The 17,150-nt window shown below is 45.4% G+C and overlaps 1 protein-coding gene across 1 annotated transcript; it reads right to left on the reverse strand.

Moving 5' to 3' along the window:
* Nucleotides 1-78: 78 nt before the first annotated feature.
* PPEF2 (protein phosphatase with EF-hand domain 2) lies at nt 79-13,876 on the reverse strand. Its single transcript, XM_034064470.1, has 16 exons — nt 13,816-13,876; nt 10,476-10,603; nt 9,971-10,028; nt 8,769-8,944; nt 7,909-8,023; nt 7,103-7,149; nt 6,517-6,683; nt 6,396-6,432; nt 6,149-6,298; nt 5,306-5,641; nt 4,123-4,308; nt 3,301-3,443; nt 2,739-2,845; nt 1,882-2,045; nt 1,232-1,319; nt 79-623 (listed from the first exon to the last, which is right to left on the reverse strand). The coding sequence occupies exons 1-16, from the start codon at nt 13,874-13,876 to the stop codon at nt 445-447; spliced, it is 2,142 nt and encodes a 713-aa protein (XP_033920361.1). The 3' UTR covers nt 79-444.
* Nucleotides 13,877-17,150: the final 3,274 nt, after the last annotated feature.

Raw genomic sequence — 17,150 nt, forward strand, 5'->3', positions numbered from 1 at the left:
AATAAAATAGGCCAGAACCAGCAATGTAGAAAAATGTTTATTAAATGGGAAGTTGTGCTCTAGCAGTTGCTACCAGCTTAAAACACTACCTACAAGAAATACTTCCATTTTACTACACTGGAAGTAGACCTGTAACATTTTATCACATGTATTGACAAGATAAGCTAAATTGTACCTTCCCTTTGAGCAGGAAGCTCTACTTGAAACAGATCCTTCTTAAAAATGGCCAGATTTGAAGTGCAGCTTATCTATTTTACCTGTTCCCTTTCCATAATGGATCACTGCTGTTGGCTATAGCAGTCACTGTTTTCAACCAAGAAGTGCTCCAGGTATCTGCCTTGCCTTTCTCCACATTTGCAGGCACGCTCTGCTGTTAGGTGGGGGGCAGTCCTGGCTTCACGGGCAGTCAAGGCATTGAAGGTGGCAACCCACACCAGGTTCTCACTACTGTGACTGTTTGACAAGGCGGAAGGCTTCTAGGAACTCATTGAAGTCAATGTTTCCATCCTTATTGAAATCAATGCTGCGAACTAAGTCATTGATTCCATCATCCTTGAGTTCAGTGTTCATGTGGGAGCTGAACAGCCTCCAGGTTTGGTGGAATTCCTCAAACGAGATGAGACCTGTGGAGAGGAAAGGAAGGCCACAGCCACCTCAGCACAAGGTCACCATAGGCACTGCTGATAGGAGGGACCCCTGCTCAGGCTTGAACTCTCATTCCACCCCTGCTGTCTGAGTACCCTTAAAAGGAGGAAAGAAATCACTCATCATCTACATTTCACCTGCTGCAAACAAATTTCCTACCATGGAGAACACTGACTAAAACACAACTTAAAGCAGTAAAGAGACATAATGCAATCTGGGAGAACAAAAGAAGCCAAAGATTTGTGTTTTCTCTTGCCCAAAGTAATTTAGTGGAGATGACTGCTAGGAAGCAGGTAACACTCAAGATCCTGGGTATACTGCATTACTATCAGTGCTCTCATGACAGTTTTTGTGCTGTTGAACTTCAGAACAAAGAATTACTAATTCTCTACCTGGACTGCACAGAGCCCTTCAAAATGCATTAAGTTGGTGGAATCACACAGTGATATTTCAGACGTTCTTGTGGGAGGAGGAAGACCCAAGCCTTAAGCCACTGAACAAAAATGCCTTTGTATATACTAAAAGGGGCCCAAAAGTAGAGCAGAATACAATGCAGTGACCAAACACCCCTTGCAGACCTGCTTACCTGAATGATCTCTGTCAATGATCCTGAATATAGTCTCCAGGTTGGATCTGTTTCGATAAATGACTTCCAGCAAGCTTGTCTGGATGTGCTGAAAGACAACAAACTCATGCTCTGACATTCTGACAGCTATCTGCTTTCTCTGAGCAGTTGCTGCTACCTTCACATAAATGAAAACATTTACTGCTCTCAAGAGTTTGCCAGCAGTGCACTTAGCATCATTGTGCCTTATGAAACACCTTGGTGATGATGGATCCTCTGCGCAACTCTGTATTGTAGCAACTTACTGCTTCCAAACATGGCTTTTCTAGGCTAACAGAGAAGACAGTGACTTGGGTTATGCTTTTTAACCATTGCAGAGTTGGTTTTGCTGGGTGTAATTAGAGAAACTGTGACTCAGAGAATGGAATATAGTTTTCCTACTCAAAGGCCTGCATTCAAAACTACCTTTAGGTTTTGATTGCACATGCATCATCTATTTCTGCAATGTACTGAATGTTTCTGGACTGATTCAGTTCACGCAAGCTTTTCCGTCGACTTCAGTATGATATTGAATTACACAAGAACTATCAACTTCCCTGTAGTACCTTTCTTGGTTCCACATATTGACAGGATCTGGTGATCTGCTTTGATGGAAGGGGGTGAGTCCTTACCTCTTTGCTCCGCCGCTCCATGGCCAAGTCATCCAGCCAGGACTTGTATTCCAGCATGCCATCTGCTGTGCTGCTCACCAGTTGTGGCCTCAGCATTCGCCAGGGCAATCCCAAGTGCAAGACTGACTCCACTGCTGTTGCCCAGTTGCTCAGCGTGATCCTTCCTGCAGGGAAGAGCTCTGAGAATCAGACAGCTGGAAACACGTAAGGGCAATATAAGCCTACAGCATTATTTCTCCATGGCACACTTCAGCTCTTTGGTACAGGCAAAAGCCCTACATGGCTGTACAGGCATCAGGCGCAAGTGCTTTGCTGCTCCCCCCTGCCTCAGCAAGCCTTTGATCATTGCAAGAGGTCAGGGCCACGGGCCTGCAATCATCTAACAACAGGAAGACACTAACTTTGGGTATTTCATTATAAATTTGTGGCCTACAGCCAGGGTCACCCTGCAGATCGTGGCCTACACAGCTGTACTAGTATTTCCTCAGTGACCCAGAAACATGGAAAATCCTCTAGTTTAGCAGCTGCTGGAACAGCTGAACTGGCCTTTGGTCAACAATTTGGCTGCCAGACAAGAAAGCAAGGAAGTAGTTCTACCCAGAAGCAGCCAACCACTGTGTCCCCAGCTGGACAGAACTCAACACCTCTTTGCAACTGCACCAGCAGAGCACCCCTGGCAGATGTATAGTTATGAACTCTCAGCTCCTTCCTTAAGGCTCTGACAGAGACAGCTGCTACAAAGGACATCCCTCACGTCCCTCTTCCCTGTGCTTTTAGACTCCAGGGTTGAAGGAACATGTAGAGACCATGCAGCCCTTCCCAAGTGACACGACAGACATGTTCCAGGTCAAATTCACCTGTATTGTCCGTATCATAGGCCTTGAACGCGCTGATGAGGGCTGAAGTGTGAGCAAAGAGCTTCTCCCGCAAAGCTCGAAAGGCTGACTCCTCTACTCTGCTGATTCTGAAGGGTGCAGAAAAGAGAGAACCACATCAAGGGCTTGCTATGAAGCATGAGAGAAACTGCACCCTCCTGATCCTCTGGCTATCCCTGCATTGCCCAGCCCCTCTCACAGCTGCTCTGCACAGCTACAGCTGCATCTAACTGCTCCTGACGAAGCACTGCAGGACAAACTCAGCCCTGCATCAATATGGGAAGTGAAGCAGGAGGGAACCTCAGCAAGTGTCAAATTTGACATTGAAAAGAGAATGGAAAATCAGCAGTCTGTAAGTTTCTGATCCTGTAAGCTCCCTCCTCACCCCTTGCGCCCGCACAAAGCTGGAATCCTCCTCTAGTGCTATTACTTAGTAAATCAAGCTGTGAACGTTCAGCTCCAAAGCCAAACATTCTCAAAGCTCCCCAGGTTTTCCCTTGTGGAATTCTGACTTGGTGAATACAGCGCAACAGGAAAGCCTTGCCTTTGGGTCATAGTGAGAGTATGGGCTGCCTTGTTGGCTTGGTACTGAACAAAATGGGGGACGAGGTCTGGCCCCAGCTTCACGTAGGCTCCCCTGTTGCTGCCAATCTCATAGTAGTTTGAGGCTGAAAATATGGTCAGGACCTAACCCAAAAAAAGAGAGATATTTAAGATCAGTACATACATCCTATATAATATACACGTGTATCTGTGAAAACAACACAACCAATCCTATGTGGAGTTAACAGACTGAAAGCACCATATTTTATGTGGAAAAGGAAGAGTTAAGATGGCCTGGAAGCCTTACAGGTTGGAGTTGGAGGGCAGTGCAGTTCCTAATGTGGATCTGACCACACAATGAACTTCTATGATTTCACTGTGTTCTCCTGACAAACTTCCACTCTCCACTGCAGATAATGGAGTCAAAAGTGCCCCCGTGGAAGTCACTGAAGTGACCCTGAATCTTCCAAGAGCAAAACTGCTGCAGCAGCTTAGTAACAGCTTTTGTATGTCATCTTCAGAAACAGCTGCATTAAGAGGGGGCAATGGCACAAACAGGTTCAAATCTCAGCTACCATGCACAAGAACATGATTTGCCTGCACATCAAATGCCCCTCACAGTGTAGGTAGCTCCAGACTGTCCTGACCTAAGACCTCATCTGGAAACACAGTTCAGTAATTCCCAATAGGGCCGTTCAATGATCTTGTATGCACCTAACAAAGCCCCATTGGAAGAAATGCAGAGCTGAGAGAAGCCACTGTAGAACACACACCCTGGCAGGTTGGAAACCCAAGTATCCTTCATGCCATCCCCCTCACCGACCTTCCGGTTGTGACAGAACTCGTAGCCCTCTTGCTTGCACTCGTGGGAGCGGATGAGGAACTGCAGGTTGTACTTCTCAAGGATCTTCCTTGTCACGTCAGGCCCAAAGTAGCAGCCACCACCTCGCACTGTGTTTACTATGCAGCCTTCCTGAGGCATGGGGTCACTCCAGAGAATGTCTAAGAGCTGAAGGGATGTGACACATTTACTGAATGAACTGTACCCAACAGAGATCACCCACCTAAGTTTATGAAGCAAATACATCTCTGCCTCCAAATCCCTCCCTGGAGTGCTGCTATTGCCATAGTGCAGGTAAACAGGTATTTGCTGCATCCTAGCTGAACCACCATTCTGCTCTGCAGGGCTGTCACACATCTGGTCCACCACAGAGGTGACAGTATTGTAGGCCTGGGGGAAGAGGGCTGTCCCTAAATCAGGCCTGATACAAGCTCTCCTTTTGCTGCCTCTAAGATTTCAAGGAGCCTTGCCTGTCCTCCCCCACACCAAAACACATCCCAGGGCAGGAATACCTGGCAGATCCTGAGGCCCTGAGCAGGCTTAGTGTTAAATTCCTTTGTACTCTAGACAGGACATTCCACAGCCTCCAGAAATGTAAGTGCTGACTCAGTAACTGCTATTTGGATTAAGGTTTAATCTCTTTAACCCTGACCTCAATCTATAGCTTTATTCTGATAAGGTGTGCAGTGCTGAGTTGTCATGGAACACGGAGTAAGGAACGATGGTTTCAGAGCACACAGAAGAAGCTTACAGACTGGTCTAACACAAACAGGTAAGCAAATTCCCAAGCTCTGACACTCCATAACAATCTACTCACAGGGCAACCCAGCTAAAACTTTCAGTCTGCTCTTAGCCCACAGCATCACAACTCACTTGTCAGCAAAAGACATGCTCATTCATTACCTACAGACTGACTTCAGGTGCCCCACATACACAGCCAGTGATACAGCCCCTGGTCTCTACAGTCAGCCTTGTCTATTCTATTATTCCTCTTCCCTGCCATGATTCAAGAAAACCTATTGCTCTGCTCTATGTCAGAGCAGCAGTTTTAATTATACAGCCATGCAGAGAGATCTGTGCACTGCCCCACATGTTCTGCACTGAGAGCAACCCTGCAGGAGGCACATACAGCCCACTAAGCTCAGGGCCCCACTAGACTACTCACCTGCTTCCAGTCCTCCTGGCGAGTCTGGCTCGGCCCATCCAGATCTGTTAAGGAGACCATGCTGGCGTAGGTGAGCTCCTCCTCCTCTGAGTCACTGATGTCCACCAGCCGGCGGCACCACTCGATCTGCTCCTGCACCGTCTGCCGGACCCACCTGGAGAACTCCAGCCTGTTGGCTGTGCTGGGAGCCTGGGCTGGTTGGGGGGAGGGAGGTAAACTGCGAGCTGCCTCATTCCCTGCTGGGTCAGCCTCCGCTTTGCTCTCCTCATTTGTTTCCTGTATTTCCACGTTTCTATTTGACTTCTTTCTTTTCTTCCCTCTCAATACAGAAACAAACTGAATGAGGTAAAAAAGAGACCAGATCACATCACTTGGAAACCAGTATCTTCAGCTCTAACATCTTCCACTGGCAGACTGTCAAGTGACCCAAGCCTCAATTCCCTTTGCTACCGTCAAATGCTCATCAACTGTGAGTGATTACTACTGCCATCCTCTCATATATGCCATTCTAGATTTACAGCTGGGGTCCCCCATCCATCCTGACTACAGATCACTCATCTTCATTGGCTTTAAGGTGCTCAGGCATTTCACAAAAGATATAGTATATAGATTTAATCTGCAATAGGAATGTGTTGGCAGAATGAGGAAAGGACTAATCCTACACATTCCCTTCACACCTCCTGCACATACACTATTAAACCAAAGTGATCCTCTCCAAGCCTGTACCTAAACACAGTTTGTCTAGGAAGACCATCCACAGCCAAGATGGCTTGTAGAAATAAGCTCCTCACCACAGAGCAGCAACACTGTTGTCTCTTGCAGTGTTTAGGAAATGAAACCTACTTTGTTCCTGTGAATTTTCTCAAGCACATCCAGGTCAGTGGTGTCAGAGATGCCCCCATGTATAATGAGGACTTTCTGATCAATCAGGGTGGCAAGGGGGAGCCAGCAAAAGACATTCTGGATCATCTTCAAGATTTTCTTCCCATGCACCTAGGAGGACAGGTCAGAAAGGAAAAGATGCTAAAAAGCATCAAGGCTTTAAAGTAACTTCTCTCCTTATGTAAAGTAGACACCAAAGTATACCTACCTTGTATTTATGCATTACTTCCTTAGTGAAACCATAGCTAAAGGAACAGGAGAAAGGAAATTCAGTGGGATTTCACAGCGACACCCTTGACATTGCAACCAGCCCCACACAGAACCCATACCGTAAGTTGACCATGTGGTCCTCATGGTTCCCACGGTTGAGGTGAACCTCGTTTGGATAGATCAAGAGGAAGGTGAAGAGGATGATGAGGATCTCAAGGGACTGTTTGCCTCTGTCTACAAAGTCCCCGTTGAACACATAGGACTTAGAAGGGGAAGGAAGGCCATTCTGTAAAAGCAAGGAACAGGAAGATGTCACGAGAGGCCTCCCCACAGTGTCAATGTACCTCTCCCTGCCAGCCCCACATGCTCTCACTCCTGTCCCAGGTTACCTTATGCAATAGGTCCTGACTTCTACTTTTATCCTGTAGGTGCCCAGTGGCAAATGCACCGACAAGTGAAAGCTGTCAGTCAGGAAGAGCTGCCACTAGTACCAGCACTTACAAACATGTCCACTGTCACTTCCCAAATGTACACGTATATCACATTTCAGCAAGGGAATAAGCTACTGCTTTGTGAAGCCAAACTGATCAAATTGACCTGGAGAATTGCATGTGAAGGTCCCAGTTTGCAAACACTTCTCAGCATGACCCATGCGATCCCTCTGCCCATGCCTGGCCAGCCTCCTACTCCAGATTCGGTGCCTACCTTATAAAAGATGAGGAACAAATCATCCAGCTGGCCATGTAAGTCTCCTAACAGGCACAAAAAGACAAGTCATGGTATGTTTACCTTCAATTGAAAAAGACACCAATAAATAATAAAGTATCACCTCTAGAAACTGAAATATTTGAAATATTGAAATGAAAATTCTGAAATAAACTGAAATATTTGGGAAGTTCAAGGTACAAGTTTCTTTACACTGAGGTTCGGGCCCACAGGAAAATGACATGATGTAAAGGCTGACACCTGAGAATACCAAAAAACCCACACTAGCTTCTGAAGCCTCTGATTCATAAGTTTCATTCATTTCTCTCTTATGATGATGATACAACATGACATAAGAAACTGATCATTACATGGGAGAAACCCTTGCATATGAAATAACAACCAAACTAGTTACCATCTGGGGCAGGGTTTATCAATGGTGTATCCCAAAATCTGTCCCAGAAGCCAAACACAAGATACAAGCAGACAAACCACGTTCCCTCAACGCCCTGTCTCCTTCCTGTTCTAGACCAAGCAGAAGGTGGGCCAAGACACAGACATGTTCCCTCCACCCTCCAGGCTAGTCTGTACAGCAGCTCACAGTAAAGCATCATAGGGTAAACCTGCATATTTTGGACAGCACCAGTTGCTCAGTGCAAGCAGGCATTTGCTTACTGGCCTCATTTATGTTCCACATTCAGTACAGAGGAGGGCACAGGTGCTTGCTACCATTTGATATCCTTCCCATCCCTTCCACGCAAGTGATCTGCCCCACAGACTGTGCAGTACCCCCCTCCCAGACCTACCGCACACGGTGACCTCCTCGCTGTAGCACGTGGAGACATGGCTGATGTTTGGCAACTGCTTGAGATGCTTCCTGGTCTCATGCAGGAGGTTTAAGACATAGCGAGCATGGAGCTGCTACTAGGAGAAAGCGAAGGGATTAAAGCAGGAAATCAGTGACCTCTGAGCAGCAACACAGCTCTGTCGAAGGACCCAAGGATCCACCAGTGACTGATAGCCTGAGTGGCAGAAGCTTTCACTGGGACAACAGTGCTGACCTATGGGCTTGTAAACAAGGTGAGGACAACACTGGGAAACAGCAGGACCAAGGAGTCTGACCCAAAACAGTCTCTGCACTGGCAGGGCTGGCAGGGGAATCCAAAAGCCCTAGGCAACACTGCTTCTTAGAGCAGCAGCAACACCAGCCCAGCATCACACATAGGGAGCTGCACCTCGAGATCTTTCTTAGCCTTTTCCACCTTAAACCAGGCTGTGAACTCCCACATGTCCTGCAGAAGTGTTCATAGGGTGTAGGCATTTAATGTAAGTCAAGGCACTAGAGACCTGCGTTTTTAAAGTCATTTTGACTTTACAAATAACAGAAGGGGCCTTGTGGCCTGTTTTGCAGTTCAGAGGGATGGCAACAGAACACTGCATTTGTACAAAAAAAAGCTTTGGGAGTTGTCAGAACTGCATTTTCAGAAGGGAAAAAGTGTCTGTGGTACTGGGGGAAACACCAAACCATTGCCAGCCCCATTCCCTTCACAGCCTGCCAGCTGTAATACTCCAGTCAGTTTAACTTGTTAGTAAAGCTAAAACCAAACTATCTATCCTAGACCCTTGTGTAGAGGATGGGAAAGCAGGTTCCTTTTGGGATCCTTACTTGTTTCTGTTTGAAAGCTTCCAGCAAGGCAGTGGCATGGTCAGGAAGGAGCGGGAAAGAGAGATGGGGTCCGGTGTAGGAGTCTGGCACCTCTATGGATTCATAGTCACAGTACTTCTCCAGCTCTGCCTCTTTGAAGCTTTCCCCACTGATGAACATGCGACTGATGAAATCCCCTGGATGCAGATGGGTCAGTTAGTTTGGAAATAGACAAGGACAAGTTTGGTTGGCTCAGTGCCCCATTCTAGCCATTTGCTACAGAAGAGCTGTTTGGTGAGGTCAGAGCGAGTGGCAGGGGTGGGAGACAGCCTCCAGTTTGACACCACTACAGAATCTGCAGCAGGGGAAAAGGCTGCAGGGACAAGTTTCCATGTGCTATGTGTCAGGCAGTGCTGGCAGCTACGCTAGCAAAACTTTGGTAGAGCCAGATGGGCATTGGATGCCATGGCCAACTGAAATCTTACTTTCCATGACATGCAAAAGCAAGCTGTGTCATAATGAACCATCTCCTACATCCCACTGGCTTTTGTAAGCTTGCACCGACATTCTCAGAGCTGCACAAAATCTGTCTAAACACACATACACCTGTTTTTAGTGCTATAACATCTAGGAGCAGGACACTACTGTCCCCTTTTATACAGGCACCAAAAGTCTTCCTCAACAGTTTTGCTGTAAAATATGTGGGGTGGTTGTAAGAAAAAGGGTGGCAGTTTGAGAGGAAGGAGCAAATACTTCAGCAGGTTATGGTCAGCAAAGTAAATGGTTAGTTCTGACTTACTGCCATGAGATTTTAGAGCTAAGCTTTTTAGCAAGTTCCCAGCACTAAGATAATGCTCTCTGCAGATTCAGGAAGATACAGTATTGGTTCCCACAGAACTTCTTCCCCCCCACCTCAGTTATAAGTGGGAGACTAACTGTAAATCAAATAGACACCCTAGAGATTTCTAATTCTAGTTGTAGAAAACATATGGAGCTTCTATGCCCCCTTCTAGCTCCTAAGGAGCTGGAACTGTCCCACATCCCTTGCACAGCTCTGACAGTCTCCAGACAATACACTCCCTATCCAAATTCCTGATGCCATCACTTTTTAGACTCTTTTGATTACTCTTGCCATCCTGAAGGGGCAGCACTGGACAACGAATCAATACAGGCTGCAACCTGAGCTGCTGGTGCTCCACTACAAGCCACATGTAGAAACTTACTCTCTTTGCTGCTGCTTGGTGTGAAGTGATCCATGAGGTAAGTGAAGAAGTTGTGAAGCTGCAAGAAGAGAGCAAGCCCATCATCATTCACCCTGGAATGAAGTCCTGCAGAGTAGCAGCTTAAAAAGATCTTCGTTCTAGAAGTATTGTCTAAGCCCTTCTCACATTGTTGGGTGTGTAGAACAAAGCATGCTATACCAATTCTAGTTTGACTGTCTTGTGAACAAATCACTATGTAGCTTTACCTTCACCAAATAACACTGTCTATTGTGTCCAACTCAGGAAAAACAATACTAACTGGTCCTTACAGCTTTCTTTCAAGACTTATTACTTAGGGTCTCATCAGACATAAGCAGGCAGGAAGTCAAGAGGGTAAGAAGGGGCAGGAAACCCAGCCCTTGGCCCACTGAAGTACTTAGAGATTTACCAGCCAGTAGCCAGAAATGTGGCACAGAAACCCCCCTCGTGTGTATTTTCCTAGGAGCTCTTTTCCATGGCACCTTACCTTGATCTGATCCTGCTCACAAGCATACTCTATGGATTGAAAGATTCTCCAGGTGCAACGTCGGCGCATTTCCAGGCGAGCAACATAGCGCCGATACCACTGCTGGATCAAGACAGCTGCCTTGAAAGCTGGGGACAAAACCAGAACCAGTGTGCTGTGGTGCACTGGCTGCAGCTGAGGCATCCTGCTACTGCTCCTTTCCTGACCCTGAACACTGCAGAGGGACCTCTCTTCTTCAGTAAAGGCGTTCTGATGCCTAAATACTGTGGGCAGCAGAACACCCGCATCTTTCCAGTGTATTGGGAGAGGCTGATCTGACTCTGCCTGACCAGAGACCTCTGATGAAGCACTTCTAACCATCCCTGCTGGCTCCTCAGCACCAGCATTAACAACAGCTTATTAGGGCCTAAAGACCCAAATGTGCTGTTCAGTAAGGAGCTGAGGGAAAACAAGACAATGAGTCCCCTTCCACCTTAAAAATATGGGGGTTATCCACCTTCTAAGCTAAATCAGTTCCTCAGGTTTTGCTGTTCTGGACAAACTTCAGAAGGGATCTATTCCAGCATAAATGTAAACATACCATTATCTTAGAGTAAAAGAAAGACAAAATTAACACCCACAGTGAAAAGAGGCAGACAGATCTTTGGCCACGTCCTGACACAGAAGGAACGAAATGCAGAAAATGATGACTATTTGCCCTGATATTTAAACCATAACCATTCCTCTGTGTTTTCCCCATTCCAGTGTTCTCCATTAAAATATTATTTCACATGGGGTGTGTGCATATCTGAAGTACATTGGTGTGGGGTCCTGTTTGCTTTTTCAGGTTCTGCCACAATCTAGTACCTCTAGAAACAACTGCATCCTCCTTAACTGCTCTTGACCCCACATGGATTGCCTGGTTACTTTACAGCACCCTGCCAAACAGCTTTGTAACTCATCTCTCTTTCGATGACCTCTGTATGCCTTCCTGCAGTCCTACCCTAGAGCCCTACATCTAAACCATTTTCTAACACTGCTTCTCTGTGGCATCCTTAGCTGAGGGGGGGAGGGATGACTGCCCTATCTACAGGCTAGCCCCAGAATCAAATGGAGATGACAGAGCTAGCTCTGCTGCAGAAGCTTGTGTTCCTTTGGTATCTGGTTTGTGAGAGAGCACTGCCACATTCACCAAAGCAGGGAGAGCAATGGGAGGTGTGGGGTGGAGAAACCTGATTAAAAAGAAAGCAACACCCCACCTGTACCCCAAAGACTGCTACGTGCTGGCATGAGACAAAGAGATCACATTAATTCAATTAGCTTGCATTAATTATGTAATATAAACCACTCTCCTTGTACTTGAGCAGGAAACGTTGACCTTTACCTAAATAAGATGTCCTGATGGCTTATGTATGGAAAATAATAATCCTTCTAAATTATGTTACTGTTGTTACAGGAGTAGGAGCTGCAGAGCACAAACCAGAAAGAGCTATCGCTATTGTGCAGCTGGGGAACTGAGTCGTGGTGAAGTCATGGGCAAGAAGGTACAACTTGGCTAGCCTTAATTCAAGAATAACTTACGTAGTCTTTGCCTGAGCCTTATATCTTGGAGACAAAAATGCCTACTGAGCTGCTGTGCTTTGGGAAAAGAAAGGCTGACTTTTTCCATGCAGGTTGGTGCTCATGATGCTACCTCTTCAAGGCTCTTTAGCAGCCACCACACTAGCTACCTCACTCCCTGTACAGTAACTTGGCTGGCACATAACCAAAATCACAGTCACAATCATTCTCTAAAATAAACAACTTCTCAATATCTTGCATTCCCCTAACAGTGGGTAAGTGCCTAATTACTGTGGTAGGAGTCAGATATATTTCAAGTGAATACCAAGCGGAAACTCACAGCTATGACTCCACATGTACCAATAAGAGCTTTGAAATATTAAAGAACAGATCTATGAAAGACTCGTTAGCAAACACACAGTGAGCACATCTACCACCATTCACATTATTTTAAACTCCAGATGGGCAAGGCATGGGATTTTTATGCTACTATACAGAGACTGACTCTGCAACTGAAAAAGCCAGGTATTGTAATTCACCAGCTTACCTGGGTGAGTTTCATCTGGCAGTGTTTGTACTAGTTTAGAAAAAAAGAATAAAGAAGGAAGAGAAAGAGATTTATCCACATTTTATGGGGATCCAAGCAGTAAAGTGAATCATACATCATCACATAAGCTACTGAAAGCATGTCAAAATGGCAGCACTCAAACTAAAATCTGCTGTTCATGCTAGCAGTCCAGGTCACACATCAGCCTACAGGATCTAGGCTTGAGGAACCCTCTACTGGGTTCCCCATCCCCTTCCTCCCTCAGGCCCCTCAAAAGCCAGTTTGTCAGAGCTCTACTGGCTATGCTTTCTGTTGGGAACAGCCTCTGGGCCTTATGCAAGGGGTTAGGACAACACCTGGCACTCTGTACATGGATGGAAACTTATAAGCAGCTCCACATCTGCAGATCACCAGATCTGAAGAGTTTGAAGAGCCAGACACAAGAAATTCAGAGAGGTTTTACTGTCACGGGAAGCTTCTGACGGGGTAGTGGGTTTCAAATAAGTAACTAGTTTTACATTATACTTTGTTTGCTATAGACAAGCCATTATCATAAAACAGCCCTGAAGTTGTTGGGCAGGTCTGTGGTTTTCTGGTGCTATAGGCAATAGACAGATTTAATTTACTTTAATAAAAGTTGGAGGGATATCTTCAACAAGATAACATTACAATCAAAAAGGCTGAGTCACAGTGGTATCCCCACTTCCTTCATTTCTATCTGCAGTCACTACTTTTCTTTCCAAGGCTCCTGAAACAGTTTTCACCATTCTGCTGTTCTGCCAATGCCAAATGATTCAAACAACAAGGGAAGTGAACATTTACTTCTTTACACTTCATTATATGTAAAGTTTCACGCATAATCTCCCTTTGTTCCACAGCAGACCTAAGCACACACCCACAGAGCTGATACTATCATACAGAGGGTTTCATAAAGATAAATCATTATAGCTTTGAGAGCCAGCAACTGATAATCCTTCAATGTTAGTGCTAACTGGATTGCTTTTTGCTGCTTAATTTCTGTTCAGGTTTTCTTGATTTTCATCTAACCCTGGTCTAAAATAGCTGTTATTTTCTCATGTCTGTTGGTGGTCTGCCAACAGCTGAGACTCCTTGTTACAGGATACAGAAAGATGTGACCTCAAACTCAATACTATGATGAAAACCAGGTAACTCAGAATAGAAACAGATCCACTGCAACCTCCCAACAGCAGGTGCAGGAGCAGACACTCAAAGACTTTTCAAAGAGACACTCACCATTTTCAGACTTCTGCAGGGAGTACTTGTAGTTGGCATTTCCAGAACTACCAGATCCCATGTTCTCCAACCAATGCTCCTAGAATGTTGCAGTCTCATCCACTATCTTCAAAAGCACCAGAGAGATGCAGGAAAGACCATTCAGCCAGAATCAAGACAGCTGCAACATGTCCCACAGTGCTGAGAATCTATAATTAAATACATAAATACTTGAGATCAACGAGCAGGTGCCTGTCTTGTGCCCAAGTACATCTTCCACTACCAGGTTTTTCCAGCTACTTCCTTGTCTTCTCTATAGAAGTCATTAAGTTGATTCATTAACAATTAGTATATGCAGACAAATATTCATGCATATAGCCATCCCTGAAAGATAATTCTCATTCTGATGGATGAACACAGAGACGGTATTGAAATCTATTTGCAGTACCACAGCTAGAGGGGAAGTAAACCTAAAATAACAATTAGCTATCATAAGAAAGTAATCAATCAGCTTTGTTAAACACTGCTTTCCTTCACTTGTGGATCTGCTTCAGTGTGGGAGCATATTATACCATCAGCTGCCCAGGTCCTGCCAATTGCCTGTATACAAGGACAGCCAGCCAGGCTTCTATAACATCACTGCTGTGGAAGTCTCTGGCCAGAGCAAACAGTCCCTATTCCAAGATTAGGTCAAATTCTGAAATCTCTCACTTTGAGAACCACCAGAATATTGCTCACAGTCAGACATGCTTCCTCTGGAGGAAAAGCCAGCAATCACATACTACTGCTAGAGTACTCCCAGGCTGTCTGGCATGAGAATTGTACTCCTTTTTATTCTAACCTAGAACCAGAGGAGGGGAAGGTAGAGCATCACCTCGTAGAGCATCATCACCAAAGAAACCCATGGACTTAAGAGTCACACATGATCAGAGACAACAAAGAGCAACAGAATTCAGTGCCTCAGCAGACGACTGCAGGCATACAGAAAAGATGCATGTTCCCCATTCACCAGAATTCCTGTTCTAAAGGTGAGAGAAACACGTAACAGCCAGACTTCGCATACACCCCCAGACCCAATGGGCAATATAGTCTGTTTGCAATGCTGAAAACATAAGCTACTGACTCCTTTAATAATACCATACAATACTAAATAAAACTCAATAAAGGAAAACTAGCACAAATCCGTTTGCGTCAACCACCCTAAAACAAGAACAACAAAAGCCTGGCTAAATTTCCAGGCTTACTGTAAATACTACTTTAACTTCCTCAAAACCAAAGCAAGTGACAGCGTTTTGAATCAAATCCTACAGCCTGTCACACCCCTGAGCTTGTCCACATCACAGGTCTGTGCAGAATTTGGTGCTTCAGCCACATGAAGTGAAGGCTTCCTGCAAGGAACACCATCTCACTCCAAAACGACGGTGCTCCTCGGTAAGATGACACACTTCATGTATCGTGCATACAACTGAATCCCCTCTAAATTGACAATTTCATAGGTATTCAAACAACTGAGGGAAGAGATGAGCAGAATAGGAAGGAAAGGAAAGAGTACAACAGGCTGGCAAAAAGTTTACTAGGAAAAACTGAGAGATGTCAGAGGGAAACAGAAATCCTAAGGTCTGCTAAAAGCAAACCTGCAGCACGCAGTTCCACAGCTACAAGTGAACAGGAAAAACAGAATCAGATACTTCCTCCAAGAGCACAGCTGCCAACTAGCACTAGAGAAAGTGATGGTCCTGCCTTGCCCTCCTAAGAGGAAGTGCTTGTATATAACCCACGTGTACATCAGACTTGGCACATGTAGCAGCTGGAAACGAGATGGTGAAGCCTGTTTTGTTTTATTTACACAGGCACTGACCTCTGGACCTGCACACTTACTGCAGTGCCAAAAAGGAGAACTTTAGTTTTATACAGCTTGACATGTAAAAAGGGTATTTCACTTCAAAATATGGGTGCCGAGGAACTACTTCTGAACACAAAACGTTACAGTGAAAGAAATGGAACTTACCTTGCCATCAGTTTCTAGCTTATGGGTTCATTAAGGTAGACACAGTAGAAGCTCTCCACTTTTTAAGTTCTTGCTTCTATTTCAGCCCACTGAGTGATCAATAAGCTCTGAAGTGATTTGCTTGATTAGAGGTTCAGAAACTCCTCCTCAGAACATAAATAATCAAGGGAGCTGCTCCCTTGGCACACAGCACAGGCTGCCATGCCTGCCAGCACCTGCAGCGCAGAACATGTGTGCTGCTCTGCAACACACACAGACCCTTCCATTTATTTACCGCATGGTTCTTCTCAGCAGCTTTAAGAATCCTCTCCCATGTGACACTTAAGAAAGGCTGGAGATCTGATAAGGATTAGGATTACTGAAGAGGATTAGGAATGAGAAATACAGTACGTTGGCCTCTCTCATCTTGAGAGTCAGCTCTTACACACTTTCAATTTGCTGTTTGCTAAATGCAAACTTCTGGAGGAAAAAGGTTTCACCCATTACCTATGTTGGGATGAAAAATGGGGCTTCGTAGCTCTGTACTGCAGAAACAGAAGGAAGGATGAAAAAGCAATGATAAATGTATTTAACTTAGTTCCATTTAATTACCTAACAATTCTAAGTCATGAATCTGACCAGGCTTAAGAAAGCAGAAAAGCTGTTTTACCTCTCAGTCTCCAAAAGGCAGGTGGAATCTCACACAGAAGGATGATCACCAAGCAAATTCAACTAACTACAGATGATCCTGGTTTTTTTTAAAGATCCCACGGAACATCCCATCCTTCCAAAACCAGTGTCACTTTTTAACAGTCCCAGTACTGTGCAAAAGGTTTTATTTTGAAGTATTAACAATCTTAATTAATGACTGGAAAAAGGGAAATATAACCCCCATTTCCAAGAAGAGGAAAATGGATGACCCAGGGAATTACAGACCAGTCAGTGTCACCTCTGTGCCTGGCAAAATCTGGGAGCAGATTCTCCTGGAAGGCATGCTAGGGCACATGAAAAACAACAAGGTGCTTGGTGACAGCCAGCATGGCTTTACTAGGGGAAATCCTGCCTGACCCATTTGGTGGCCTTCTGTGATGGGGCTACAGAACTGATGGACAGGGGTAGAGCAGTTGACGTCATCTACCTGGACTTGTGCAAAGCGTTCGACACTGTCCCACATGACATCATTGTCTCTAAATTGGAGAGACACCAGTAACAAGTGGTGTCCCTCAGGGATCAGTGTTGGGACCGATATTATTCAACATCTTTGTCACTGACATGGACAGTGGGATTGAGTGTGCCCTCAGCAAGTTTGCCAATGACACCAACTGTGTGGTTCGGTTGATACACTGGAGGGAAGGAATGCCATCCAGAA

This window comes from Melopsittacus undulatus, chromosome 7 (genome assembly GCF_012275295.1).
Source record: "Melopsittacus undulatus isolate bMelUnd1 chromosome 7, bMelUnd1.mat.Z, whole genome shotgun sequence".
Lineage (NCBI taxonomy): Eukaryota > Metazoa > Chordata > Aves > Psittaciformes > Psittaculidae > Melopsittacus > Melopsittacus undulatus.

Bases quoted from the DNA above. Each gene is read 5' to 3' on its own strand.
- PPEF2 (XM_034064470.1), bottom strand. From the start codon at position 13,876: ATGGGATCTGGTAGTTCTGGAAATGCCAACTACAAGTACTCCCTGCAG. The intron at 5,642-6,148 runs GTAGGTTTCATT...TACCTCATTCAG, and splicing joins AGAAAATTCACAGGAACAAA to TTTGTTTCTGTATTGAGAGG. The intron at 2,046-2,738 runs GTGAATTTGACC...TCTTCCCTGCAG, and splicing joins CTATGATACGGACAATACAG to GAAGGATCACGCTGAGCAAC.